General features: G+C 43.8%; 1 protein-coding gene across 4 annotated transcripts in view; it reads left to right on the top strand.

Moving 5' to 3' along the window:
- The first annotated feature begins 10,714 nt into the window (after positions 1-10,714).
- The window catches only part of LOC126355083 (uncharacterized), a 50,997-nt gene continuing 34,976 nt past the window's right edge, over positions 10,715-26,735 (top strand). Inside the window, exon 1 of one of the 4 annotated variants that reach the window (XM_050005270.1) lies at positions 10,715-11,080. In XM_050005270.1, coding sequence (XP_049861227.1) covers positions 11,052-11,080 — 29 coding nt within the window. In that variant the 5' untranslated portion in view covers positions 10,715-11,051. Of the gene's footprint in view, positions 11,081-19,707; positions 20,208-26,257; positions 26,726-26,735 lie in introns of those variants that run through there. The other 3 variants (XM_050005274.1, XM_050005267.1, XM_050005272.1) reach the window with 3 other exon arrangements.

The following is a 26,735-nucleotide window of genomic DNA, read 5'->3' as shown; positions in this document are numbered from 1 at the left end:
ACATCCGGACAACAAAAGGAAAATTACTGAATGAATCTACCACAACCAACAATCGAGCTTTCCAGAATGGACCAGCAAAACCGATGTGTAAGCGTTGCCAAGGGGAAGTGGCAAAGAATTTCCGCGGTGGCGCTGATTGTTGTTCGGCACACGCCATGCAAGAAGAGCACATATTCATATTCGCGGGATCGATTCCGAACCAAGTACAGTGCTGACGAGCAAGTTGTTTCGTTCTCACTATACCCCAATGTCCTTGGTGAAGAAGCTGTAAGACAGAGGACTGTAACGAACGTGGCACCACGACCCTGGACTGATCATTATCAGAACGCAACAGCAAAACACCACGTCGTACAAGAAGTCTCTCCTTGTGAGCAAAAAATCGGCGAACCAACGGGTCCCCGATCCGTGACTTTGACAAGGGCCATTGCGTAGCAACAAAACGCAGAACGGGAGCAAGAACAGGGTCGGCATCTGTGTCTGTAGCTACACGACGAAAATCAATCGGAAACGATTCGACCACGTCATCGGTTTCCGCATCAATGAACATGCAAGCAAGTTCGGAGGAATCGAATGCCCTATCCTCAGCAACAGCGAATGAATTTCTGCGCTGTACGTGGAGGTACAGGCTTGGTCGGATGAAACAGCGATGTCAAAGGTTTGTCGTCTGTGATTACGGTAAAGTGACGACCATACAAGAAATCATGAAACTTTGTAACACCAAATACGAGAGCCAATGCTTCTTTTTCGATCTGTGAATAATTTCTTTGCGCAGACGAGAGCAATTTGGACGCAAAGGCAATAGGGCGATCGTGCGATCCATCTTTGTGCGCAAGCACAGCACCGATCCCGAAATCCGATGCATCCACCACCAACAAAATGTTCTTTTGGGGATCGAATGGCGTAAGGCAAGTATTGGAAAGCAACGCCGATTTCACTGGCGAAAGGCGCGTTCGCATTCCGTCGTCCAGACGAACGGAACATCCTTACGGCGTAAGCGATGAAGCGGAGCTGAAATGGAAGAGGCGTGTGGAATATATTTATGATAGTAGTTGATTTTTCCCAGCACACTCTGTAGCTGCTTCAAATTCTGCGGCGACGGCATGTCTTGTATGGCACGGAGGTGCGTTGGACTGGGATGTATGCCTTGGGCATTGAGTACATGTCCCAAATATGGCAAGTCCCGAGCAAAAAACACACATTTGTCCTTTCGCAAGCGGAGACCATTTTGTCGCAAGACCTGAAATAATGTTCTGAGATTGGCCAAATGTTTTTCTTCCGTCTTTCCAGCGATCACAATATCGTCCAGATAATTAGCTGCAGTAGGGACCGACGCACAAACAGTTTGTAGATATTGCTGAAACAATGCAGGGGCGGATGCACAACCGAATGGCAGTCGTTTGAATCGATACAAACCAAGATGCGTGTTAACCACCAAAACGCGCTGGGATTCTTCGTCCACCGGCATTTGCAAGTACGCATCTGCGAGGTCCAACTTCGAAAAATATTTACCCGGGCACAGTTTGTCAAAAAGATCTCCCGGGCGCGGTAAAGGAAAAATTGCAATCACTAGTTGTGGATTCACTGTTGCCATGAAGTATACACAAAGTCTCAACTTTCCGGAAGGTTTTGGCAAAATTACTAAGGGTGATGCCCAGAGAGAAGCCTGCACACGTTCAATTACACCTTGTGATTCCAATTCGTGCAATGTTTTTGCGACCTCATCACGCAATGCGTGGGGGACATTGCGCGCTCTGAAACATTTCGGTTGCGCGTTTACTTTCAGTTCCAAATGTGCTTTATAGTTCTTAGCGCAACCGAGGCCCGGTGCAAAAATGTCTGCAAATTCTTCACATAGACGAGAAACACTGTCTGAAGGCACAGTTTGGTTCACTGATAGGACCTGATTTACTATAGACAAGTTAAACAACTGAAATAAAGCGAAACCAAACAAGTTCACTGCAGAAGAAGAACGAAGGACGTAAAATGACATAAGTTTTGTTTGTCCTTTGTATGTTGCAAGAAGGCTGCACTGTCCTAACACAGGGATACGTTGCCCTGAATAGCTTGTTAACTGAACATTTGCGGCACGCAACGGAGGTGTGCCCAGCAGTTTGTAAGTGTCTTGAGTGATCAATGAAACTGCAGCTCCGGTATCGAGCTGGAATGGTATCACTTCGCTGTTAATGTCCAAGTCTACAAAAAGTTTATTGTCCTGCTGACGACAAGAGCGACTGTCTCGTGCAACGTGAACTGACACTGGTACATAATCACTTGCGACTTGACGGGAGTTCCGGCGATGTCGACGCACACTATTTTTGGGACGAACACAGGAACTGTTAGAGAGAGTGGCACTGGGCGGAGTGAAATGAACTACATGAATTTCCATGGGCGAAGTTTCGCGAACCTGAGTATCCTTGGTTCGATCCCGATTCCGGCGCGAAGCAAAGGGCCTGGATTGGTTCTGAGCTTCCGATCTGAGCTTTTTCTGGCAAACACTCTGAACATGTCCTTTTTTATTACAATAAAAGCAAATAGCTCACGCGAATGTCTAGTAGCACATCGCGGGCATGATTTGATCACTGCATTTGTGTACTTACGCGGTACACGTGGCTGAGAGCCTGGCGGCAGCGGCTGGGCCGGGCGCGAGGGCTGTTTAGTGCTCCGTTCAGCTCGCCCGGCAGGCCAGTTAACCTGACACACTGCTGGCGAAGTTTCAAATGATTCCTGAGCAAAGTCAAGTGCGTCCTGCCGATCCAATATGTCCATCACTTGTTGAAGGGAGGGACTGACTAGTTTCAAAATCTGTTCCCTTATACGAACATCAGAAACGTTCTGTGCAATTGCATCACGAACCATAGTATCTGAATAACGGAGTCCACATTGACACTCAAAAGCACAGTCCCTAGTAAGGCCATGCGATGTTGCAACCCACTCCCGATTAGTCTGACCTGCCGTACGTTTTGTACGAAAGAAGATAATGACTGATTCTTTGAAATATGCATCTAATGCAGACAAAATTTCTTCGTAGGACAGAGTTGTTACGTCGCGTCGGGGAAATAATTTGACTATCACACGGTACGTGGTCACACCGACCGCCGATAATAAAAAAGGCTGCCGCTCGTTACCTTGAATTCTGTAGGCGGCGAGATGGAATCCAAATTGGCGTGACCACTCCGTCCAGCTTTCCAGTGCAGCATCAAAAGGTCGAAAAGTTGGTGCAACAGCGTGTTGTGGCTGCGTTAGCGGTAAGCGGCTGCTACCGCATTGTTTTGCATCGCACGTTGACCCTGGATGAGCTGTCCAAGGGCATCCAGTAAGACCTGCTTCTGCTGATTCTGTAAGCGATAGAATTCGGACAGTACATCTGGAGATTGTGGAGAAGCCATTACACAAGTAAATCAGGGCAATATCGATACGAACGCGGTTTTGCCTCGTCGCCAATGTTGTGGTTGGCAGGAGAGCCAACCGTATGGTTAAAGGAGGCCGAGATGTACGCGTCTCAGCTCACGCAGGCTGGCGTGAGGTCTGGAATATGACAAGGGAAATAGAATTGAGAAAAACGGACGTAGCTGGTGGAATACTTAACTTTAATCCATTAATGGAGAACGTCGCTCTTTATGGTACATGATTCATAATATGAATAGTAGGGATACTGGCGCCTTGCTAGGTCGTAGCAAATAACATAGCTGAAGGCTATGCTAACTATCGTCTCGGCAAATGAGAGCGTAGAAGTCAGTAAACCATAGCTAGCAAAGTCGGCTGTTCAACTGGGGCGAGTGCTAGTAAGTCTCTCTACTGTAGACCTGCCGTGTGGCGGCGCTCGGTCTGCAATTACTGATAGTGGCGACACGCGGGTCCGACGTATACTACCGGACCGCGGCCGATTTAAAGGCTACCACCTAGCAAGTGTGGTGTCTGGCGGTGACACCACACTTCCAATACGCCATATTTTCCTCCCACTATTTTGGATACAAAACCCTACTTTTCAACATTAATTCCGTTCAGTTCGAGAGATTTACACCACCTTACTTGAAGGGCATATAGCCAGCCGCGGTGGTCGAGCAGTTCTAGGCTCTTCAATCCGGAACCGCGCGACTGCTACGGTCGCAGGTTCGAATCCTGCTTCGGGATTGGATGTGTGTAATGTCCTTAGGTTAGTTATGTTTAAGTAGTTCAATGTTCTAGGGGACTGATGACATAAGACGTTAGGTCCCATAGTGCTCAGAGCCATTTGAATCAATTTGGAGGGGCTAAATCCCCGCATGATAACACTCTAATGGTCAACGTCGGAGCAAACGTTATGCTGTATCAATAACGCCCACATCATCTACGTACTGTTTCCTGTAGACTGCGTCCTTCATTGAGCCAAATATATGAAAGCCAGGAGGTACGAGGAAGGTAGGGTGGATGAAGAATAATTCTCCAGTGAAGTTTTGTCAGCTGCTCTCGGATGCGCAGACTTGTTTAAGGCCTTGCGTTGTCATGAAAAAGGAGACGGTCGTTTGCGTTTTTGGGACGACGAATAGGCTGAAGTTGTTTTTTCAGTTCCCTGAGGGTAGCACAATCCACTTTAGAGTTGATATTTGCACGATGAGGGAGGAAAACAAACAAAATAACCCCTTCAGACTTCCGGAAGACTGTCGCCACAACTTTACCGGCTGAGAGTGCGGCTTTGAATTTTTTATTCGCAGGAGAGGTGATGTAGTGCAACTCCACGGATAACATTTTCTTTTCCTATTCGATGTGACGAGCGCATATTTCATCACCTGTGATGATTTTCGGCAAAAATTGTCGCGATCAGTCTCGTAATGCGTAAGCTACTACGCACAACTGGTCATTCTTCGAATTACTTGATACATCCACCAGCAATTTTATGAAATTAATGGACCGTATCTTTGTCGCCCTTCGTTTGTCGATATAACGTAGACAACATTCACTGAATAATATATCTTGACTAGCGGCAATGAATACATCTATGACCTTTCGAATTTGTGAGTATATTTTAGATATCATCTTCATTAATTTTTATTCCACGAAGTTGAGACGCCGTATATTACTCTCGACCAAGTAGGTCGCACATGATGGTGCGATTTTCGGTCGCAAAACCGATTGTGTGTCAATAAAGCAAGAATTTTACCAGTTTTCGGCGGAATACTTAGCATCACGCTTTTCAACAGCTGCGGATGCCCAAAATATAAAATACTTTCTCCTTTATTTTATTTTCGTTGATTTTCATCCCCTAACCTCTTTTCGAGATACTACTCAGTCCGGTGAACCGATCTTCATACTTCTTTGCCGTCTCTGATAGAAGTACAATGCCATAGACTTTTCCCAGTGTTTTTATTTCCTCTCTCTCAACTGTAAATACCCTAATTCCAAATTTTTGTTTGGTTTCCTTTTACTCTCGCTCAATATACAGGTTGAATAACATCCGGGACTATATTTACACAAACGTCACGGGATACGAGGTGCATTCAAGTTCTAAGGCCTCCGATTTTTTTCTAATTAATATACTCACCCGAAATCGACGAAACTGCCGTTACTTCTCGACGTAATCGCCCTGCAGACGTACACATTTTTCACAGCGCTGACGCCATGATTCCAAGGCAGCGGCGAAGGCTTCTTAAGGAGTCTGTTTTGATCACTGGAAAATCGCTGAGGCAATAGCAGCACGGCTGGTGAATATGCGGCCACGGAGTGTGTCTTTCTTTGTTGGAAAAAGCCAAAAGTCACTAGGAGTCAGGTCAGGTGAGTAGGGAGCATGAGGAATCACTTCAAAGTTGTTATCACGAAGAAACTGTTGCGTAACGTTAGCTCGATGTGCAGGTGCGTTGTCTTGGTGAAACAGCACACGCGCAGCCCTTCCCGGACGTTTTTGTTGCAATGCAGGGAGGAAAACATTTTCGTAGGATACACCTATTACCGTAGTGCCCTTTGGAACGCAATGGGTAAGGATTAAGCCCTCGCTGTCCCAGAACATGGACACCATCATTTTTTCAGCACTGGCGGTTACCCGAAATTTTTTTGGTGGCGGTGAATCTGTGTGCTTCCATTGAGCTGACTGGCACTTTGTTTCTGGATTGAAAAATGGGATCCACGTCTCATCCATTGTCACAACCGATGAAAAGAAAGTCCCATTCATGCTGTTGTTGCGCGTCAACATTGCTTGGCAACATGCCACACGGGCAGCCAAGTGGTCGTCCGTCAGCATTGGTGGCACCCACCTGGATGACACTTTTCGTATTTTCAGGTCGTCATGCAGGATTGTGTGCACAGAACCCACAGAAATGCCAACTCTGGAGGCGATCTGTTCAACAGCCATTCGGCGATCCCCCAAAACAATTCTCTCCACTTTCTCGATCACGTCGTCAGACTGGCTTTTGTGAGCCCGAGATTGTTTCAGTTTGTTGTCACACGATGTTCTGCCTTCATTAAACTGTCGCACCCACGAACGCACTTTCGACACATCCATAACTCCATCACCACATGTCTCCTTCAACTGTCGATGAATTTCAATTGGTTTCACACCACGCGAATCCAGAAAACGACAGATTGCACGCAGTTCAAGTAAGGAAAACGTCGCCATTTTAAGTATTTAAAACAGTTCTCATTCTCGCCGCTGGCGGTAAAAGTCCATCTGCCGTACTGTGCTGCCATCTCCGGGACGTATTGACAATGAACGCGGCCTCATTTTAAAACAATGCGCATGTTTATATCTCTTTCCAGTCCGGAGAAAAAAAATCGGAGGCCTTAGAACTTGAGTGCGCCTCGTACTTCCTAATGTCGTGTCGGTCCTCCTTTTGACCACCGCAGAACATCAGCTCGACTTGGCATGGACTCACCAACTCAGTGGAAATCCCCTGCAGAATTACTGAGCTATGCTGCCCCTATAGCCGTCCATAATTGCGAAAGTGTTGCCGGTACATGATTTTGTGCACGAACTGACCTCTCGATTAGGTCCAAACTTTTTTTTTTTTTTAATTTATCAGTCTTTCGACTGGATTGATACGGCCCGCCTCGAAACCCTCTCCTGTGCCAATCTCTTCATCTTAGAGTACCAGTTGCAACCTACGTCCTCAGTTATTTGCTTGGTGTTCTCCAGTCTCTGTCTTCCCCTACAGTTTTTGCCCTCTACAGCTCCCTCTACTACCTTGGAAGTTATCCCCTGATGTCTTAACAAATGTAGTATCACCCTACCCCTCCTTCTTGTCAGTGTTTTCCACATATTCCTTTCCTCTCCGATTGTGCGCAGAACCCCCTTGTTCCTAACATTATCAGTCCACCTAATTTTCAACATCTGTCCGTAGCACCACATCTCAAATGCTTCGATTCTCTTCTGTTCCTGTTGTCCCACAGTCCATATATCACTATCATACAATGCTGCCCTCCAAACGTACATTCTCAGAAATTTCTTCCTCAAATTAAGGCCTATGTATGATACCAGCAGACTTCTAGTGGCCAGAAATGGCGTTTTTGCCAGTGCTAATCTGCTTTTGATGTCCTCCTTGCTCCGTCTGTCATTGATTGTTTTATTGCCTACGCACCAGAATTGCCTAACTTCATCTACTTCGTGACCATCAATCCTGTTGTTAAGTTTCTGACTACATTCTTTGTCGTCCATTCTTATTATTTCGTTCTGACTTTCCCTATAGCTTACCGCTAATTTTTTTAAAATTTCGAACACCTTGCACCATTTTACATCGTCGAACGCTTTTTCCAGAAATTATTTCATTCTTCAGAAACATGTATTTATGTGTTCCTGAATTCCCTGAACATTTTTGTACTTCCTTCTTTCACCTATCAACTGAAATATTTATTCTGTTACCCTTGGTTTCTTTGCAGTTACCTTCTTTGCGCCTATATTTTTTCTTTCGAGCTTCTGTGACTGCCAGTTTGAGGTATTTCCATTTATCTTCAACTGTAACTGCTGCTAAGCTACTCCTCATGGCTGTATACATAGGCTTAGAGAACTTCAATCGTATTTCTTCATTCCTTAGTACTTCCGTATCTCACTTGCGTGTTGATTCTTTCTGACAAATCTCTTAAACTTCAGCCTACTCCTCATCACTACTAAATTGTGATATGAGTCTGTATCTGCTCCTGGTTACGTCTTACAATCCAGGGTCTGATTTCGGAATCTCTGTCTGACCATGATGTACTACAACTAAAATCTACCCGTATCTCCTGGCCTTTTCCAAGCATATCTCCTCCACTTGTTATCCCTGAACAGAGTATTTGCTATTACTAGCTCAAATTTATAACAGAACTCAAGTAGCCTTTCTCCTCTCTCGTTCCTTGTCCCAAGCCCATACTGTCCTGTACCAGTTTGTTCTACTCCTTCCCCTACAACTGGATTCCAATTCCCCTCGACTACTACAATTCCATCTCCCTTTACGTACTGTATTACCCTTTCAATATCTTCATACACATGTCTTTATTTACTTTATCTATCTCTTCATCTTCAGCTTGTGACGTCGGCATGTATACCTGAATTACCTTTGTCGGTGTTGGTTTGCTGTCGATTCTGATAAGAACAACCCTAGCACTGAACTGTTCACAGTAACACACTCTCTACCCTTCCTTACTATTCATAACGAATCATAGTCCCGTTATAACATTTTCTGCTGCTGTTGATACTACCCTATACTCATCTGGTCAGAAATCCTTGTCTTCTTACCATTTCAAATTACTGACCTTTACTGTATCTAGATTGAGCCTTTTAAGATATTCTAGCTTCTCTACCTCCTTCATGATTCCGATAGTCCACGCACCGACTAGTAGAGCGTTATCCTTTCGTTGGTTATTCAACCTTTTTCTCATGATCACCTCCTCCTTGGCAGTCCCCTCCTGGATATCCAGAGGGGGGGGGGGGGGGCTGTTCCGGAATCTTCCGGCCAATGATGTTTATTAACCAAACATTAAGCGGTGGCGGGATTCGAACTCGGGACCGAAGGCGTTTTTAGTACTAATCAAAGACGCTACCTCTAGACCACGGATAGAGACAATGTGATTCATCTCGGTTCATCTGGCCTGCCGAACCATTCACTCGAAATGTCCAGAATACTCTTCAAACCAGTCGCGAACAGTTGTGGGATTGTAGCCCGGTGGTATGGCGCATTGTCATCCATCAAGATTCCATCGTTGTTGGGAACCTGAAGCCATGAATGGCTGAAAATGGTTGCCGAACATATTTCCAGTCAGTGATAGGTACTGTCGGACGAGACGACTCAGTCCATTCCACATAAACACAGCCCATACTATTATAAAGAAACCACCACCCCTTCACTTTTCCTTCCTTGTTGACAAATTGGGTCATGGCTTCGACGGATCGGCGCCATATTCGAGCCCTACCATCAGCTCTTACCATCTGAAGTTGGAATTCATCTGATCAGGCCACAGTTTAACAGTCGTCAAGAGTCCAACCGATAGGGTCATAAACCCAGGAGAGGTTACACAAGCGTTGTTGTTGTTAGCAAAGTTGTTAGCAGTCGTGTGCTGCGATAGTCCATTAACGACACGTTTCGCCCACTGTCCTAGCATATACGTTTGTCGAACGTCCCACATTGATTTCTGCTGTTGTTTCACGCAGTGTTGCTTGTCTGGTAGCCCTGACAAAAGTAGGCAAACGCCGCTGCTCTCGGTCGTTAAGTGCGTTGTCCATGGTGAGAGATAATGCATGAAGTTTGGTAATGATATTCTCGGCACTCACTTGACACTGTGGTTCTCGGAATATTGAATTCCGTAACGATATCCGAAATGGAAAGTCGCATATGACTAGCTCCAACTACGACTCCGCCTTCAAATTCTGTTAATTCCCATCGTGTTACCGAAATCACGTCAGAAACCCCTTCACATGAGTGCAAATTACAGCTGTACCAGTGCACTGACCTTTTATACCTTGTGAACGCGATGTTACTGCCATCTGTATAAGTGCATATCGCTATCCCACGGCTTTTGTCACCTCAGTGTATTTCGTAAAATAACGTTTCCCAATCTAAGTACCAACTGAACGAATCCCAACAAATGTACAAATTCATCCAGCAACAAGTACTGTAGAACAGGAATTATGTTGTTGTTGTTGTTGTGGTCTTCAGTCCTGAGACTGGTTTGATGCAGCTCTTCATGCTACTCTATCCTGTGCAAGCTTCTTCATCTCCCAGCACCTACTGCAAACTACATCCTTCTGAGTCTGCTTAGTGTAGTCATCTCTTGGTCTCCCTCTACGATTTTTACCCTCCACGCTGCCCTCCAATACTAAATTGGTGATCCCGTGATGCCGCAGAACATGTCCTACCAACCGATCCCTTCTTCTGGTCAAGTTGTGCCACAAACTTCTCTTCTCCCCAATCCTGTTCAATACTTCCTCATTAGATATGTAGAGGAATTATAGTAGTAATAATAAAAGAAAGTTACAAAATATAAGGGAAAAACTGAAATTCGTCTCAATACGCAATATTAATCAGTTACGTGTACGAATGAAAAGAACGGCACAAGAAAGATATTACGTTCATAGATTTCTTCATTTTTACGTGCCACTAAAACTGCGTTGTCGCCTCCGATGAGAGGTATTTGGCTGTTGTGTCACGTCCCGCCGGCAGTTGACTCTACCGGCGATTAGCCGAGAGAAGCAGATAACTGCCTAGCGCATTCTGCCCTGGGCGTCTCCGCAGTGGACCAAACTTCGTCGCCGTCGGCATGCCGTTTCATCGACTGGCTACAGCGTGGTTGGTCTGCGCGCTGGCGCTGCAATCGCCAAATTCTCCGGTCCGTTTGCAGATGAATATCGAGGAGGTGAATTCCGACAAGTCACGAGATACCGGTGCTGGCCACCTCGATGAGGACCAGTCGGGTTGTGTGCGCTTCACTTATGGATATAGAAAGGAGAAGGTGCTTCGAGAGTGTTACCGACCTTGGCGAGAAAAGTCATTCGCAGACGCGGGAACCTCTGACGAAAACGGCGCGAACATTCGCCACATTAGACGGTCAATCACGGACAAGTTTCCTTGGCTCAAGAAATGTCCTGTTAATCAGAGACTCGACAGACAGCGGAAATGCAGGCCAGTGATCAGCGCTACCCGAGGTACGTAACAACAAAGATTTATCTCCTCGTGTTATTCCGTGACGCTGATACAAACTTCCACGGAGGTAAATTGTAAATGTATCAATCTAAGGTAAGAACCTCTGGTCCGGAAACACCAGAGTCGAAAGTCATAAGGGGAAACCGTTCTGATAGCTCTGATACTGGAATATACGTGCCGCTGCTGCTGCTAAGATTGTAGGGTAGCCTAGTTCCAGAGGTGGCAGTAAGGAGCAGAACAACAAAACAAGTGTAGTTAATATTGGCTTTTAAATGCATATCTTAAGAACTAGGAGCACCTGTTCAATATAAGAGACGTATCTTACAGAAGCGAAGATAAAGTGTTCATAGCTTTTGAGGTATGCATTTTAGAGCCACTGTTTACTAGATATTTTTTGATTGTTTTGATCCATATTGCCACCTCCGAAAACTGCGTACGCTACAATTTCAGCAAATACAGTAAGGGAATATTTATTCTACTCGCGGTGGATCCAGAGCGAATTTTACTTATATCTTTCGACTCGGTGGTTTTCGGACCAGGTTCTCTTGCTGCAAATTGATATATTTGCCCTTCTCCACCAATCTTGAAACTTTGTGACATCATCACTGTATCTCTCTTTATAAATGTACGATTACCAGCAGGATCATTTATTATCTTGCAACAAGTCTCCTCACAATGATTTAAATTTGACATCAATTCGAATCACATTCCTTCATTGAAAGAATCTTGCCTTTATCGTAGTGTGAAATGTTCCAGTGAACGGGACTCAGTTGTATGTTGTACGTAGACCTAAATGAAATTCACAATTTTTTGAATACTGCTATTTGGTTTTGTTTGTTGCTAAATTCATCAGACCAAAGATATTAATCACTCTCTTGAAAGAACGCCCTGGTCACTTTGACGCGTTGTATGTAAAACACGTAACAGGCAGTCACTCAACTGAACCGGTCGGGAGCTAGGAACTGCGAGTAGTAAAGTACTGAGCGGAAATAAAGTGATATTAGAAGTAAAATTATTTACGCCACAGGCTGAATTTTAATTACAGAAGCAATTAATATTGGCTCGCCACATTAAAGAAACAGATGAGACAGTCGTCTGAGTGCATACCAACAAAATTTAAAAAATTATGTACACAGCTGAAAGGACAGGCAAAAAACAATAGTTATTTAACCGGTTAGGACAGTCAGGGAAGGCAGAAATTTGAGTTTATGTCAACGTCTGTGAATCAGACTTTTACTCCAAATGAAATCAATCCTCAGATAGGAAACTTAATATTAAAGTTTTAAAACTTTATGTACTCTACTATGAAGCAGCCAAGCGGAATTGCGGTTTCGCTGATATGCATATAACATAAAATACACATTTGTGAAGAAGACTTTACACATACAACTTTAAAACAGCCTATTTCATCGATATGTGTAATCATAGAACATGAAAATTTAACATGTAGTCGCCTGTGAAGCAAACTGGGGTTTCTCTGAGTACGAGCGTCACTCCAAAAGAAGTGCACACAATTTTTTTTAATCCATCTTTTATTCTACGTGTTTGAAAGTTTTACAGTGTTTAGATACATCCTTTAGGAACAGTATTTTCATTTCTCCATATAATTTCTATCTCTCTCAACTAGCTTACACCATCTTGGAACCAGCGCCTGTATACCCGCACAGTAAAATTCTGGACCAACCTGTTGGAGCCACTGTTTGGCAGCATGCACAAGGGAGTCATCATCTTCAAACCTTGTTCCACGAAGAGAGTCTTTCAGTTTCCCAAAGAGATGATAGTCACATGGAGCCAGGTCGGGACTGTAAGGCGGGTGTTTCATTGTTATCCATCCGAGTTTTATGATCGCTTCCATGCTTTTTTGACTGACATGTGGCCGCGCTTGTCGTGCAACAGCAAAACATTCTGATTTTGCTGATGTGGTCGAACACGACTCATTCGAGTTTGAAGTTTCTTCAGTGTCGTCACATATGCATCAGAATTTATGGTGGTTGCACTAGGTGTGATGTCCACAAGGAAGAGTCCTTCGGAATTGAAAAACACTGTAGCCATAACTTTTCCAGCTGAAGGCATGGTTTTAAATTTTTTTTTCTTGGGTGAATTTACATGATGCCAATCCATAGATTGCCTCTTCGTCTCTGGTGAAAAATGATGGAGCCATGTTTCATCACCTGTCACAATTCTTCCAAGAAATTCATCTTGTACTGTTCCAAAAGTTCGCTGCATACCTTTCTTCTTGTTTTTTTGTGAGCCACTGTCAACATCCTGGAAACCCACCTGGTACAAACCTTTTTTAACGCCAACACTTTCAGTATCCTGCAAACACTTTCTTCCCTTATCCCAGCGTAGCGTGACAATTCGTTGACTGTGATGTGTCTGTCAGCAGTCACCAATTCGTTAACTCTCTGCACATTGTCTGGAGTGTGTGCAGTACGAGACCGGCCGCTGCGAGGACAATCCTCAATATTGCCGTGCCCGCTTTCATCACGTAACCTGCTTGACCACCGACTAACTGTACTGCGATCGACAGCAGCATCTACATAAACCTTTTTCAACCTCTTGTGGATGTTTCCTACGGTCTCGTTTTCACAGCACAGGAATTCTATGACAGCATGTTGCTTCTGACGAACGTCAAGTGTAGCAGCCAGCTTGAAGACATACTGTGACGGCGCCACTCATGGGAACAGGTTGAACTAAGTTTGAAAACAAGTGGGAAGGATGTATCTACACACTACAAAACTTTCACACGTGCAGAATGAAAACTGTATTTTTACAAAAATAGTGAGCATTTGTTTTGGAGTGACCCTGTAACATTTATGAACAACAAACTCTCAGGCAAACGAAGGGCTTGAGGTATATAAAGTAGGCAAATATAGTAACGTCGCGAATTCGGCTAACATCCCAGGCAGCTGCCATGTTGTTGTTGCCTTCAGTCCTGAGACTGGTTCGATGCAGCTCTCCATGCTACTCTATCCTGTGCAAGCTTCTTCATCTCCCAGTACTTACTGCAACCTACATCCTTCTGAATCTGCTTAGTGTATTCATCTCTTGGTCTCCCGCCATGATTTTTACCCTCCACGCTGCCCTCCAATGCTAAATTTGTGATCCCCTGATGCCTCAGAACATGTCCTACCAACCAGTCCCTTCTTCTAGTCAAATTGTGCCACAAACTCCTCTTCTCCCCAATTCTATTCAATACCTCCTCATTAGTTATGTGATCTACCCATCTAATTTTCAGCATTCTTCTGTAGCATCACATTTCGAAAGTTTCTATTCTCTTCTTGTCCAAACTATTTATCGTCCATATTTCACTTCCATACATGGCTACACTCCATACAAATACTTTCAGAAACGACTTCCTGACACTTAAATCTATACTCGATGTTAACAAATTTCTTTTCTTCAGAAACGCTTTCCTTGCCATTGCCAGTCTACATTTTATATCTTCTCTGCTTCGACCATCATCAGTTATTTTGCTCCCCAAATAGCAAAGCTCCTTTACTACTTTAAGTGTCTCATTTCCTAATCTAATTCCTTCAGCATCACCCGATTTAATTAGACTACATTCCATTATCCTCGTTATGCTTTTGTTGATGTTCATCTTATATCCTCCTTTCAAGACACTTTCCATTCCGTTCATCTGCTCTTCCAAACCCTTTGCTGTCTCTGACAGAATTACAATGTCATCGGCGAACCTCCACGTTTTCATTTCTTCTCCATGGACTTTAATACCTACTCCGAATTTTTCTTTTGTTTCCTTTACTGTTTGCTCAATATACAGATTGTATAACATCGGGGAGAGGCTACAACCCTGTCTCACTCCCTTCCCAACCGCTGCTTCCCTTTCATGCCCCTCGACTCTTATAACTGCCGTCTGGTTTCTGTACAAATTGTGAATAGCCTTTCGCTTCCTATATTGTACCCCTGCCACCTTTAGAATTTGAAAGATAGTATTCCAGTCAACATTGTCAAAAGCCTTCTCTAAGTCCACAAATGCTAGAAATGTAGGTTTGCCTTTCCTTAATCTATTTTGTAAGATAAGTCGTAAGGTCAGTATTGCCTCCCGTGTTACAACATTTCTGCGGAATCCAAACTGATCTTCGCCGAGGTTGGCATCTACCAGTTTTTCCATTCGTCTGTAAAGAATTCGTGTTAGTATTTTGCAACTGTGACTTATTAAACTGGTTGTTCGGTTATTTTCACATGTGTCAACACCTGGTTTCTTTCGGATTGGAATTATTATATTCTTCTTCAAGTCTGAGGGTATTTCGCCTGCTTCATACATCTTGCTCACAATATGGTAGAGTTTTGTCAGGACTGGCTCTCCCAAGGCCGTCAGTAATTCCAACGGAATGTTGTCTACTCCCGGGGCCGTGTTTCGACTCAGACCTTTCAGTGCTCTTTCAAATTCCTCACGCCGTATCGAATCTCCCATTTCATTTTCATCTACATCCTCTGCTCTACAAATTCTAAATCATGCACCAGAGTAAAAATTAATTTTCCACAGTAACTGAATAAAAGAGAAACAATGGACTGAGTTGGTTCGCCAGCATCAAAAGAATTCTTCTGAAAAAACCAAGGGCCCACTGAAACTGACTCCCTCTCGTAATTAAAACAATATTTGCCTTAGACGGCTTCTTGTCGCCGAGATACTGATGCACACAAAGGCATCGGACATGAATTTCAAAATAACACACGACCCTCATAAATGACTGTACAGGCAGGGGAAGTTGTCTCGTTGATCCCTACCAACATTCAATAAACAATGTTGCTCGCCATAGTTCCTGTATCAGTTCGATGCAAATCAAGGATAGTGTATGAGGCCACATCAACCACTCAAGGCAGCAGGACAGACACGGTAAAGTTACAGCCCCTAATAGGCGACAGCTCGGCCCGCGAAGTAAACATCAACTGTGCAGACGCAATAAGCAACCATCCCAACTACGAGATACAAGACGGAATTTTACGCAAGGTTCGATCTCTACAGCAAAGCCACAGTTACCCTTGATTGAGCGGTGTGCGGGCTTAAGTCCCTTGGGGAGCAGAGCTTCATTACGGAGCCGCCCCGAGGCTGTGGTGGCCACCGGGACACGAAAAAAGCCGTAGTTTTCGATATCGTCACACGCTTCTCTCAATCCCTCCCCCTCCTCACACATACAGAAATACACCAGTGCAGGAGGGTGACGTGTACAAGACGCTGGACACCTTGTGCTTTAGCATAATTGCTATATCTAATTTTCCTCACAAGCGACTTCTAATCAAGCTGCGGAGCTATGGGGTATCGTCTCAGTTGTGCGACTGGATTCGTGATTTCCTGTCAGGAAGGTCGCAGTTCGTAGTAATAGACGGCAAATCATCGAGTAAAACTGAAGTGATATCAGGTGTTCCCCAGGGAAGCGTCCTGGGACCTCTACTGTTCCTGATCTATATAAATGACCTGGGTGACAATCTGAGCAGTTCTCTTAGACTGTTCGCAGATGATGCTGTAATTTACCGTCTAGTAAGGTCATCCGAAGACCAGTATCAGCTGCAAAGCGATTTAGAAAAGATTGCTGTATGGTGTGTCAGGTGGCAGTTGACGCTAAATAACGAAAAGTGTGAGATGATCCACATGAGTTCCAAAAGAAATCCGTTGGAATTCGATTACTCGATAAATAGTACAATTCTCAAGGCTGTCAATTCAACTAAGTACTTGGGTGTTAAAATTACAAACAACTTCAGTTGGAAGGACCACATAGATAATATTGTCGGGAAGGCGAGCCAAAGGTTGCGTTTCATTGGCAGGACACTTAGAAGATGCAACAAGTCCACTAAAGAGACAGCTTACACTACACTCGTTCGTCCTCTGTTAGAATATTGCTGCGCGGTGTGGGATCCTTACCAGGTGGGATTGACGGAGGACATCGAGAGGGTGCAAAGAAGGGCAGCTCGTTTTGTATTATCGCGTTATAGGGGAGAGAGTGTGGCAGATATGATACACGAGTTGGGATGGAAGTCATTACAGCATAGACGTTTTTCGTCGCGGCGAGAGCTTTTTACGAAATTTCAGTCACCAACTTTCTCTTCCGAATGCGAAAATATTTTGTTGAGCCCAACCTACATAGGTAGGAATGATCATCAAAATAAAATAAGAGAAATCAGAGCTCGAACAGAAAGGTTTAGGTGTTCGTTTTTCCCGCTCGCTGTTCGGGAGTGGAATAGTAGAGAGATAGTATGATTGTGGTTCGATGAACCCTCTGCCAAGCACTTAAATGTGAATTGCAGAGTAGTCATGTAGATGTAGATGTAGATGAGCTGACTCAAATGCGTCCTGAGTTGCCTCTTAGTGGCTCGCTCCTAGATCAGTGAATTCTCTGTGGAGGTAACCATACCGACGTCACACGGTCCCAGAAAACGAGGGAGCACCTTAGTAGTAACCTTTTGCCTGGGCTCACACTGTGCCCAATATTTTGTTAAAATAAACCGCGCCATCCGTCTTTAGCTAGGCGGTGCACTAGCCGAATATCGTTCCTAGGTGCTTTCCAAACTTGGATTGATAGCCTCATGAAGGAGGTCGTTTATTGATCGGTGGTCCGGTCACTGTGGCCAAGCAGTTCTAGGCGCTTCAGTCTGGAACTCCGCGACCGCTACGGTAGCACGTTCGAATCCTGCCTCGGGCATGGATGTGTGTGATGACCTTAGGTTAGTTAGGTTTAAGTAGTTCTAAGTTCTAGGGGACTTATAACCTCAGATGTTAAGTCCCATAGTGCTCAGAGCCATTTGAACCATTTGATCCCAAACGCCGCAATCTCACATGGGAGCTTGCCGCAACATTAACTTGTTTTGGTAATTTGTGTGCGCTGCTGAGTTATGAAACAAGCGCAACTCCGGTAACTTTTCTCAAAATATATACACTGAGGTCACAAGAGTCATGGGATACTCACAATATCTTGTCGAAACTCCTTTTTGCCTGGATTAATGCAGCAACTCCACGCGGCCTGGACTCCAAATCCAAATGGCTCTGAGCACTATGAGACTTAACATCTGAGGTCATCAGACCCCTAGAACTTAGAGCTACTTAAACCTAACTAACCTAAGGACATCACACATATCGATGCCCGAGGCAGGATTCGAACCTGCGACCATAGCGGTCTCGCGGTTCCAGACTGCAGCTCCTAGAACCGCATGGCCACTTCGGCCGGCCACCCGTGAGAATGTAAATATGCTTGTACCAGCTTCTGAAAAAAGTCTTCCAGGATAAGTCCTCGCCGTCCTTGGTCTTATATTGCCCTGTTGTTGGGATTGTAAACAAGCTGCAGGTTATAATTTAACGTTAGTTATGGAATTTTGTCAGTTACTAAGCTTAAGGCACACAGATCCATTGAAAGGAAAGTTCTGAATGTTTGTATTGTCTGTTTTGCACATTGACGTCTTTAAAAACTATTGAGGTTACAGTATCTTACTAAGTTTTTAGGCTCTTAAATAATTTAGTATTTATCTTACGAGTCCTTGACTTAGTAATCGAGAGTGTTGAGTTTACCAGCGTGTGTCTGATCTAGAACGGGCAATCAAATGAAAAAGAAACAGACGGAAAAAAGTAAGTTAGTTGTTTGGCTGAAATGGCTCTGATCACTATGGGACTTAACATCGCTTAGAACCGCTCGGCCACAACGACCGGCGTCAGTTGTTTATTACGTCAAAAGTCAGCGGCATAACTGTTAATTATCTTATTGTTATGCAAGACGGTCATGGGAAAATGTTGTGCTTGCCCACGGTACCGTTTGTAAAAGGGTTTCCCTGAGAAGATTCTGCAATGTGTCAGAAACAAACTTGGCAAGATGTGGTCTTACCCGAATCACGAGAGGCAGTGCTCGTACAAACCTGGAAAATTGCATGGAACCTGTAGATACACTCGACACATGCAGCTCAATAAATCGGCTGTGGCAGAGCAGTGTATCGACACCGGACACACTATGCGGTATGAAAATGTCGAAATTCTAGCGTCGACTTCGCTGCTTAAGTATTCGATTGTGAGCGATGCAGCTGAATTCGTTTGACGAAGAATTTAATTAACAAAGATACCGGTTTCCACCCAGACAAATTATGCAATCCGATGCATTCTCGAATAAACGCACAAAGCCATTGGTAGAAGGCAGCTAATAATGACACATCGATATACCAACAAGATCGAGCGCGTAGCCACAGTTTATGCATACCGTGTGCCACCGGCCAACGTCTCTGGTCCTTGTTTTCTTGCTGTGTTTTAAAGCGACGGGACAGGTACTGTAGCGTACGTAGCTTCAGTGGGGCCACTCTGGAGGCGGGTGCAAAGTAGACGGCAGAAATACTAGAAAAAGAAGAAGTAAAGTTGGGTAGCAGCGCACCCGAAATTTAATTGAATCCTTGACACTTTTTTTGCACAGTATATCTTTCACCCTGTGAAAGACAAGCGTCCATGTTCGAATCCTGCTCCGGCACACAGTTTTAATCAAATAAGGAGTTTTCAAAACAGAGAGCACGCCGCTGCATCATGAAAGATCCGTTGTCGACACTGAAGGCTGCCTTTATCTCCGCCGTTGTACGTACAGCCTACACTCGCTTCCTCCAGCAATGAACTCCACGAAGGGTCATCGTGTGGGACCGGCGATAACTTTCTGACTGCTGCTCCTGAGCGACACGGTCTGTAGTGCGACTCGCCTTCGGAAGTGGGCAAGTTACGCAGCCGATACATGGCTGTTTGGCGCCTGGCACCGCTGCTCTCGATCTGTGCGCTGGCGTTCGTTTCCGCGTCGCTGGCCTCTCCCAACCAGCTTCTGCAGGTGTTTATCGATCTCGTGGTGGCTGCGTCAGGGAGTCCACGGTCGAATGGCACCGGCTGCAGCCCGCCGTACCACCGCCACCACGAAGCGGAGAAGACGGAGTACCTTCAGATGTTGAAGGCCTTGTCGAAGGTAGCCAAGGTCGTGGATCACGAGGGACGACGGCTCGAGGAACCGCTCGAAGATGACGCAGGGTCTGGCAGCGAGGCGACTGCGACGACTCGTCACAGCAAGTCGTTTATCAATCGGATTCCAAGTTTCAAGAAGTGTCCTCCAGGTCAGCAGATTGACAGGATAGGAAAATGTAGGAAAGTGATCAGCGACTCAAAAGGTAGGAGCTTCGTTTACAGGAGGGTCTGCTTCTGTCAATTCACTTGCTTATCCATCTAACTGTACAAGATATACACCCGAAACTTCTACTTATTTTATTTCGTGAACGATTCATGGTATACAAACGAGGTTTTCGGCAAACATATCGGACAGAGACACACGTAACTCTGTCGTAAAGATAATATTCTTGTATCTGCAGGGACTTGAAAACACGGCTATCCACATTACGTAACTGCTCATCATATTCTTGGTCCATGGTGCGCGGTCCTCTTGCCTGTCTAGCAGCTTCCAGGGGCAACAAAATTCAGATTACTAATATCTGATGTAGTTTCTACATCTATTGCTACGTGGATACTTTGCAAATCACATTTAAGTGCCTGGCACAGGGTTCATCGAACCACCTTCACAATTCTCTGTTATTCCTATCTCGTATAGCGCGCGAAAAGAACGAACACCTATATCTTTCCGTACGAACTCCGATTTCCCTTATTTTATCGTGGTGATCGTTTCTCCCTATGTAGGTCGGTATCCACAAAATATTTTCGCATTTGGAGAAGAAAGCTGGTGATTGCAATTTCGTGAGAAGATTCCGCCGCGACGAAAAACGCCTTTCTTTCAATGATGTCCAGCCCAAATCCTGTATCATTTATGTGACATTTTCTCCCATATTTCGCGATAAAACAAAATGTGTTGCCCTTTTTTGAACTTTTTCGATGATCTCTGTCAGCCGGCCGCGGTGGCCGAGTGGTTCTAGGCGCTTCAGTCCGGAACCGTGCGACTGCTACGGTCGCAGGTTCGAATCCTGCCTCGGGCATGGATGTGTGTGATGTCCTTAGGTTAGTTAGGTTTAAGTAGTTCTAAGTTCTAGGGGACTGATGACCTCAGATAAGTCCTATAGTCTCATAGCCATTTGTACTCCGTCAGTCCTATCTGGTAAGGACCCCACACCTTGCAGCAGTATTCTAAAAGAGGACGGACAAGCTTAGTGTAGGCAGTCTCCTTAGTAAATCTGTTACATTTTCTAAGTGTCCTACCAACAAAACGCAGTCTTTGGTTAGCCTTCCCCACAACATTTTCTATGTGCTCCTTCCAATTTAAGTTGTTCGTTACTGTAATACCTAGGTATTTAGGTGAATTTACGGCTTTTTGGATTAGACTGATTTATCGTGTAATCGAAGTTTAATGAATTCCTTTTAGCACTCACATGGATGACCTTACACTTTTCGTAATCTAGGGTCAACCGCCAATTTTCGCACCATTCAGGTATCTTTTCTGAATTGTTTTACAATTTGTTTTGATATTCTGATGACTTTATTAGTCGATAAACGACAGTATCATCTGCAAACAACCTAAGACGGCTGCTCAGATTGTCTCTCAAATCCTTTACATATATAAGCAACAGCAAAGGACCTGTAACACTACCCTGGGGAACGCCAGAAATCACTTCAGTTTTACTCGATTACTTTCCGTCAATTACAACGAACTGTGATCTCTCTGACAGGAAATCAGAAATCCAGTCACATAACTGAGACGATATTCCATAAGCATACAATTTCACTACAAGTCGCTTGTGTGGTACCGTATCAAAAGCCTTCCGGAAATCCAGAAATACGGAATCGATCTGAATCCCTTGTCAGTAGCACTCAACGCTTCATGTGAATAAAGACCTAGTTATTAAATAAATTTAGAAACTTAATATGTTCTCATAATTTGCTCATTAAGAGATATAATTTTATACCAAAGAAGTAACACAGTAAGACAAGTATTATTAATAGTAACTGTCTATACGTCTTGAGGAAAGGTAGCACACGATGAGCAAATTACCCAGACTTTAGGCGACCAGTGTTTGAGAACGAGAGTACTTAGCGACTTTAAATAAACTTCAAACATAATTTCAAACCTTTTCTGAACTTCTGTCTTACACGCTTAACGTCAAACATTTCATACATTAACCCATCTGAAATCAGATATTTAACCCATATATTTCTAGAAATTATTTTTAAGAGTTTATGATTTTCACATATCCCATTTACTAGTGACCACAGACAATAGCTGAAACAGTAATTTGTTGTTGTGACTTCTAAAAGGAGCTTTCTTCAGTGATCGACAATGACCCCACGGGCACATAAGATCGTACACTACTGTAGAACAGGAGTAGCCAGAATCAAACATATTGTATTCTAACCAGTGTTTATTATGAGGAATTTAATAATCAGTCGTTATTATTGCTAGTTATGATCTATTAAGTAATCTTATTAGATAGACAGGCCTTTCGGCCTTCGTGGCCTGTTCGGACGGAGTTTAGAGTTTGAGTTTATACATAGAAGGTGGATTCTTTAAGAAATCGGGGGTTTACTAGTAGTGATATAATGCTTGCTAATGTTGGCGCTCTAACTAATCGCAAAAGTATCCGGAAAACTTAGCCTGGCTTCGTCATTGTATACAGCAAGAAGATAGGCATATGCTTCCAACATAAAATGTATTTCCCATTTTAAAAATCACCGCAGATTGTCGGCCTTATTACGCAAAGTGTCTTTATTGCACAATGTATATGTTTTAGATTACTGACCAGTTTTGGTCTTTCGCTATTATTAAAGGTATAGCATTGATAATGAGTGAGCCACATTTAAAATCCTTTCCGCGCCGTTTGGGGACGACCCTTGTTCCCACACACACACACACACACACACACACACACACACACACACACCAATCGAGCATTATATGACACAACGCTAGATCTCAGTAAAAACACTATTAACAGCTGGCTTACTGATCATTGTAAATATGTTTAACGGTGCAACGTGTCCTTTTTCTTCCTAGTACATAAACATATTCAAGAAGGCGGGAGACAAGCATCATCAAAACATTATACACAGACACGCTATTTTGCAGGAAGTCTAAGTTTATCGAAAGAGAGAGAGCTACAGTCACGTGATCACAGCATAATCTTAATAAAACTATTACACGCATTACAGCCGTTACTAGTGTAATGAAATATTCGTTTCTGTTATACAGAAGTTTAAATAAATAAAAGGGTTTAATATCACCTCGAATCATCTGTGTAGCAGTAATCAACATGTGATTTTTCGAGCAATGATTGTAAGTAATTTCAAAGTTCAATGCGCAATATATTTAAGGATTAACGGAAAGTATGCAGTGTTGTGGTTGCTTGATGGGAGCTCGCTCTGTCGATAAACTTTGACTCTCTGTAGAATAACTTTTCTGAGCATGGTCTTTGGGTCATGCAGGATTACTGAGTTTTTGTAACAGATATGTTACATATGCTGAGAGAGACAGAGAGAGAGGAAGAGAGAGAGAGAGAGAGAGAGAGAGAGAGAGAGAGAGAGAGAGAGAGAGAGGGAGAACAATTGTCAGTCCCCACATAGTATGGAACAGGTTTCAGATGTGACACACACACATCACCAACGCTGCAGGTTTTAAATATGACACACACATCATCAGCGCTATGTACGTAATTTAACAACATTCTCGTGTTGCCCTTCTTAAGGACCGGAGGCAGAGGCTGTTAAGGCAATTGTTATCAAAATTTCAGCATGCAACCACTAATAACATATGTTTCTAATGTTAGTGGGTGCCCGCAAAAATATTTATAATGAGTAAAAATTACAAACAGTTGTAATATGCAAGCGTAGTGATGTTCACCATGGATCTAGCCTTTTAGTGTTCTTTTGGTACTATATTTACAGACATTTTCAAATGGTCAAAAGGGTGAAACTGGCCAGTAATGTGAGATATGTACGTTGTGGAAAAAAGACACTTTACATAATAAAACCGGCAGCTTACGGTGGTTTTTAAAATGGTTTCACTATTTATAAACTTCTAGTGTAACAGAAGGTCCCCAGGAAGGCTATTTGCTGACGTTTAGTCGAAGAGCTTTTGTGGAAAGAAGTGTTAAATTGAAAAGCTTCATAAATGACGGATCTGACATTAAAGACTCAATTGACGGTGTTTACAACACATTAGCCGATTCCGACGTCATCGCCTTTCAATTTTAGAACATTAATTCGGTATTTTTGCGAAGACATTCAACACCATCATTAACAAGCTTTGTAGACCAGTACTCAGGTTTTGAAGAACTTTCTCATGACATTAAAGAAGTTTCCCTGATAGATACTCGAGCTAAGAGTTTTACACATAAATCGAAATTAAGAACCTCTGTAGCTACTATCATTTGCCGAAAACCTCGTTTCGATATCTTGTATCGTTCATGAAAGAAAACAGGATCACATTTCAGGTGATTCATGCTGTATACCTATTCAATTACGTAACTTGTACAACCGGAATGCTTAGTAAACGGTTTCGAGTACAGAAACTAAGTTTCTGGGGAGTGGTGTCACATAAAAGGTGGAAGTACTTGTAATTTGTTGCGTTGATAACTCTTGTATTTCTTTTATCTACCAAGGTACTGAAACAACTTCGTTTTACGGGACGATATAATTGTTTATTAGTTTTGGAAATTTCTTGGTAAAAGGAATTCACTGATGTAAGATTTATTAAGGCTTGCAGTAGAATTACAGCAGAAAACATCGAGGTAATTCAGAACACAAGTACCACGATAGTTATTAATAAGAATTTGCAGGTGTTTGTCAAAACATGACATAAGATTGTGATTTGTTGGTTGCGCGTACCCTGTCTACGAACCAACAAGAACTCAGAAACGTTTGGATATGAGACATATATTATACTCTATAGGCAGACACTCATATCTCGTAGAGTCACATGCGAATTTTCTCAAATGTGTAAAACCAATTAATCATGTGAATATATACCTGACACACGTTGCGTATCACAGAGATTTTGTGGAGGATTCCTTATTTCGTTAAAATCATCACACCCTGTTGTCTTTTTCAGGATTTGTTCAAGTCTCGTGGGTTTTTCCTCTTCCGTGACCTTTACGGCTTATATATGCTAGACGCTTACTTCAGCTGAACGGAGATCAAATGTGGTTTTTAAAGTAACTGATTTCTGATCTTCAGAAACTGGCGCTCTTTGTGCATTTATTTATTTAATACAGTTTGACCTTTACCATACCTGCAGATTACTTACTCGAAGAACAAGTGAAAGGGACTGTCAATCGCGAAACAATAACAGTGTCTGAGTGTTCTTGTGTTATTTTATTCCTAATCATGCTGTCCCTCCTCTAAGATTCTTCACCGGCCGCGGTGGCCGAGCAATTCTAGGCACTTCAGTCCGGAACCGCGTGACTGCTACGATCGCAGGTTCGAATCCTGCCTCGGGCATGGATGTGTGTGATGTCCTTAGGTTAGTTAGGTTTAAGTAGTTCCAAGTTCCTGATGATCTCAGATTTAAGTCCCATAGTGCTTAGAGCCATTTGAACCGTTTTTTAAGATTCTTCCGGTTTTACGAAGACATCTCTGTCACAGAAATAATTGTATTACTGTAAAAGATACTTAGGCTACTACTGCAAATCACTTTTTATGTACCATATCAAATTTTCTTACGAGTGGTATGTTTTCAGACAATGTACCTTTTTTTAGCTGCAAGAAAATTTACTTGTCTTGGATCTGTGTCTCTTCAGCACGCATATCATGCATGTATTGTTCGCCATTTAATTTATTTATCGATTGAATCCAAAAATTGTTCAAATGGCTCTGATCACTATGGGACTTAAGTTCTGAGTTCATCAGTCCCCTAGAACTTAGAACTACGTAAACCTAACTAACCTAAGGACATCACACACATCCATGCCCGAGGCAGGATTTGAACCTGCGACCGTATCGGTCTCGCGGTGCCAGGCTGTAGCGCCTAGAACCGCTCGGCCGCTCCGGCCGGCCGATGGAATCCCCTCCAATTGTTAGGTAACAAAGGAAATCTTTACGCTGATTCTTAATCTCTCTCCTCTGCGTCCTCCCTTTTTTTTTCTTATAACGCAGTCCACGATTTCGCGAAAAAGCGTTCGTCATATCTCGTTTTTACTGTGACTGCTGTGCTAACTTTGCTGCAGTACCCAGAAGTTGTGTAACTATGCAAGAGGAGAGCGCCGAACAAGCGAGCGTATTCACTGCCTTGTGCGTCATGGGGCTTCTAGAGCGGTGGCTCATTTACACGGAACTTGTTTTCCACAGTCGATGAACTCCAATGAGGGTCATCAGTAGCGACAGCGATAAGTGTGCCGCGTCTGCTGCTCGGACTCAACTCGGCACTGCAGTACGTTTTCGGAAGTCACCGCAATCCCTAGATAAAGCATGCTCGCTCGTCGAACGGAGACCTATGCGCTCTGCGTGGTGCTGCTGAGTTTCCTGACGCTGACATTGGGCGCCCACCTCCGCCAGTCGTCCACAGATCTCGTCGGGGACAGCGAGGAGTCCAGGCTAGATGACGCACCTTCGAGCGACGCAGAGTCTAGCAGCGAGACTGCGCTCACTGACCTGGTCAGCAGGTCGTTCATAGCCATGCCGGGCATCAAGACGTGTCCGCCCGGTCAGCAGATGGACTGGATAGGCAAGTGCAGGACGGCGATTCGATCCTCCAGAGGTACTGTCTC

This window comes from Schistocerca gregaria, chromosome 3 (assembly GCF_023897955.1).
Source record: "Schistocerca gregaria isolate iqSchGreg1 chromosome 3, iqSchGreg1.2, whole genome shotgun sequence".
Classification (NCBI taxonomy): domain Eukaryota; kingdom Metazoa; phylum Arthropoda; class Insecta; order Orthoptera; family Acrididae; genus Schistocerca; species Schistocerca gregaria.
The sequence above is the reverse complement of the archived record's forward strand: the minus strand, read 5'-3'. Positions and strand labels throughout refer to the sequence as shown.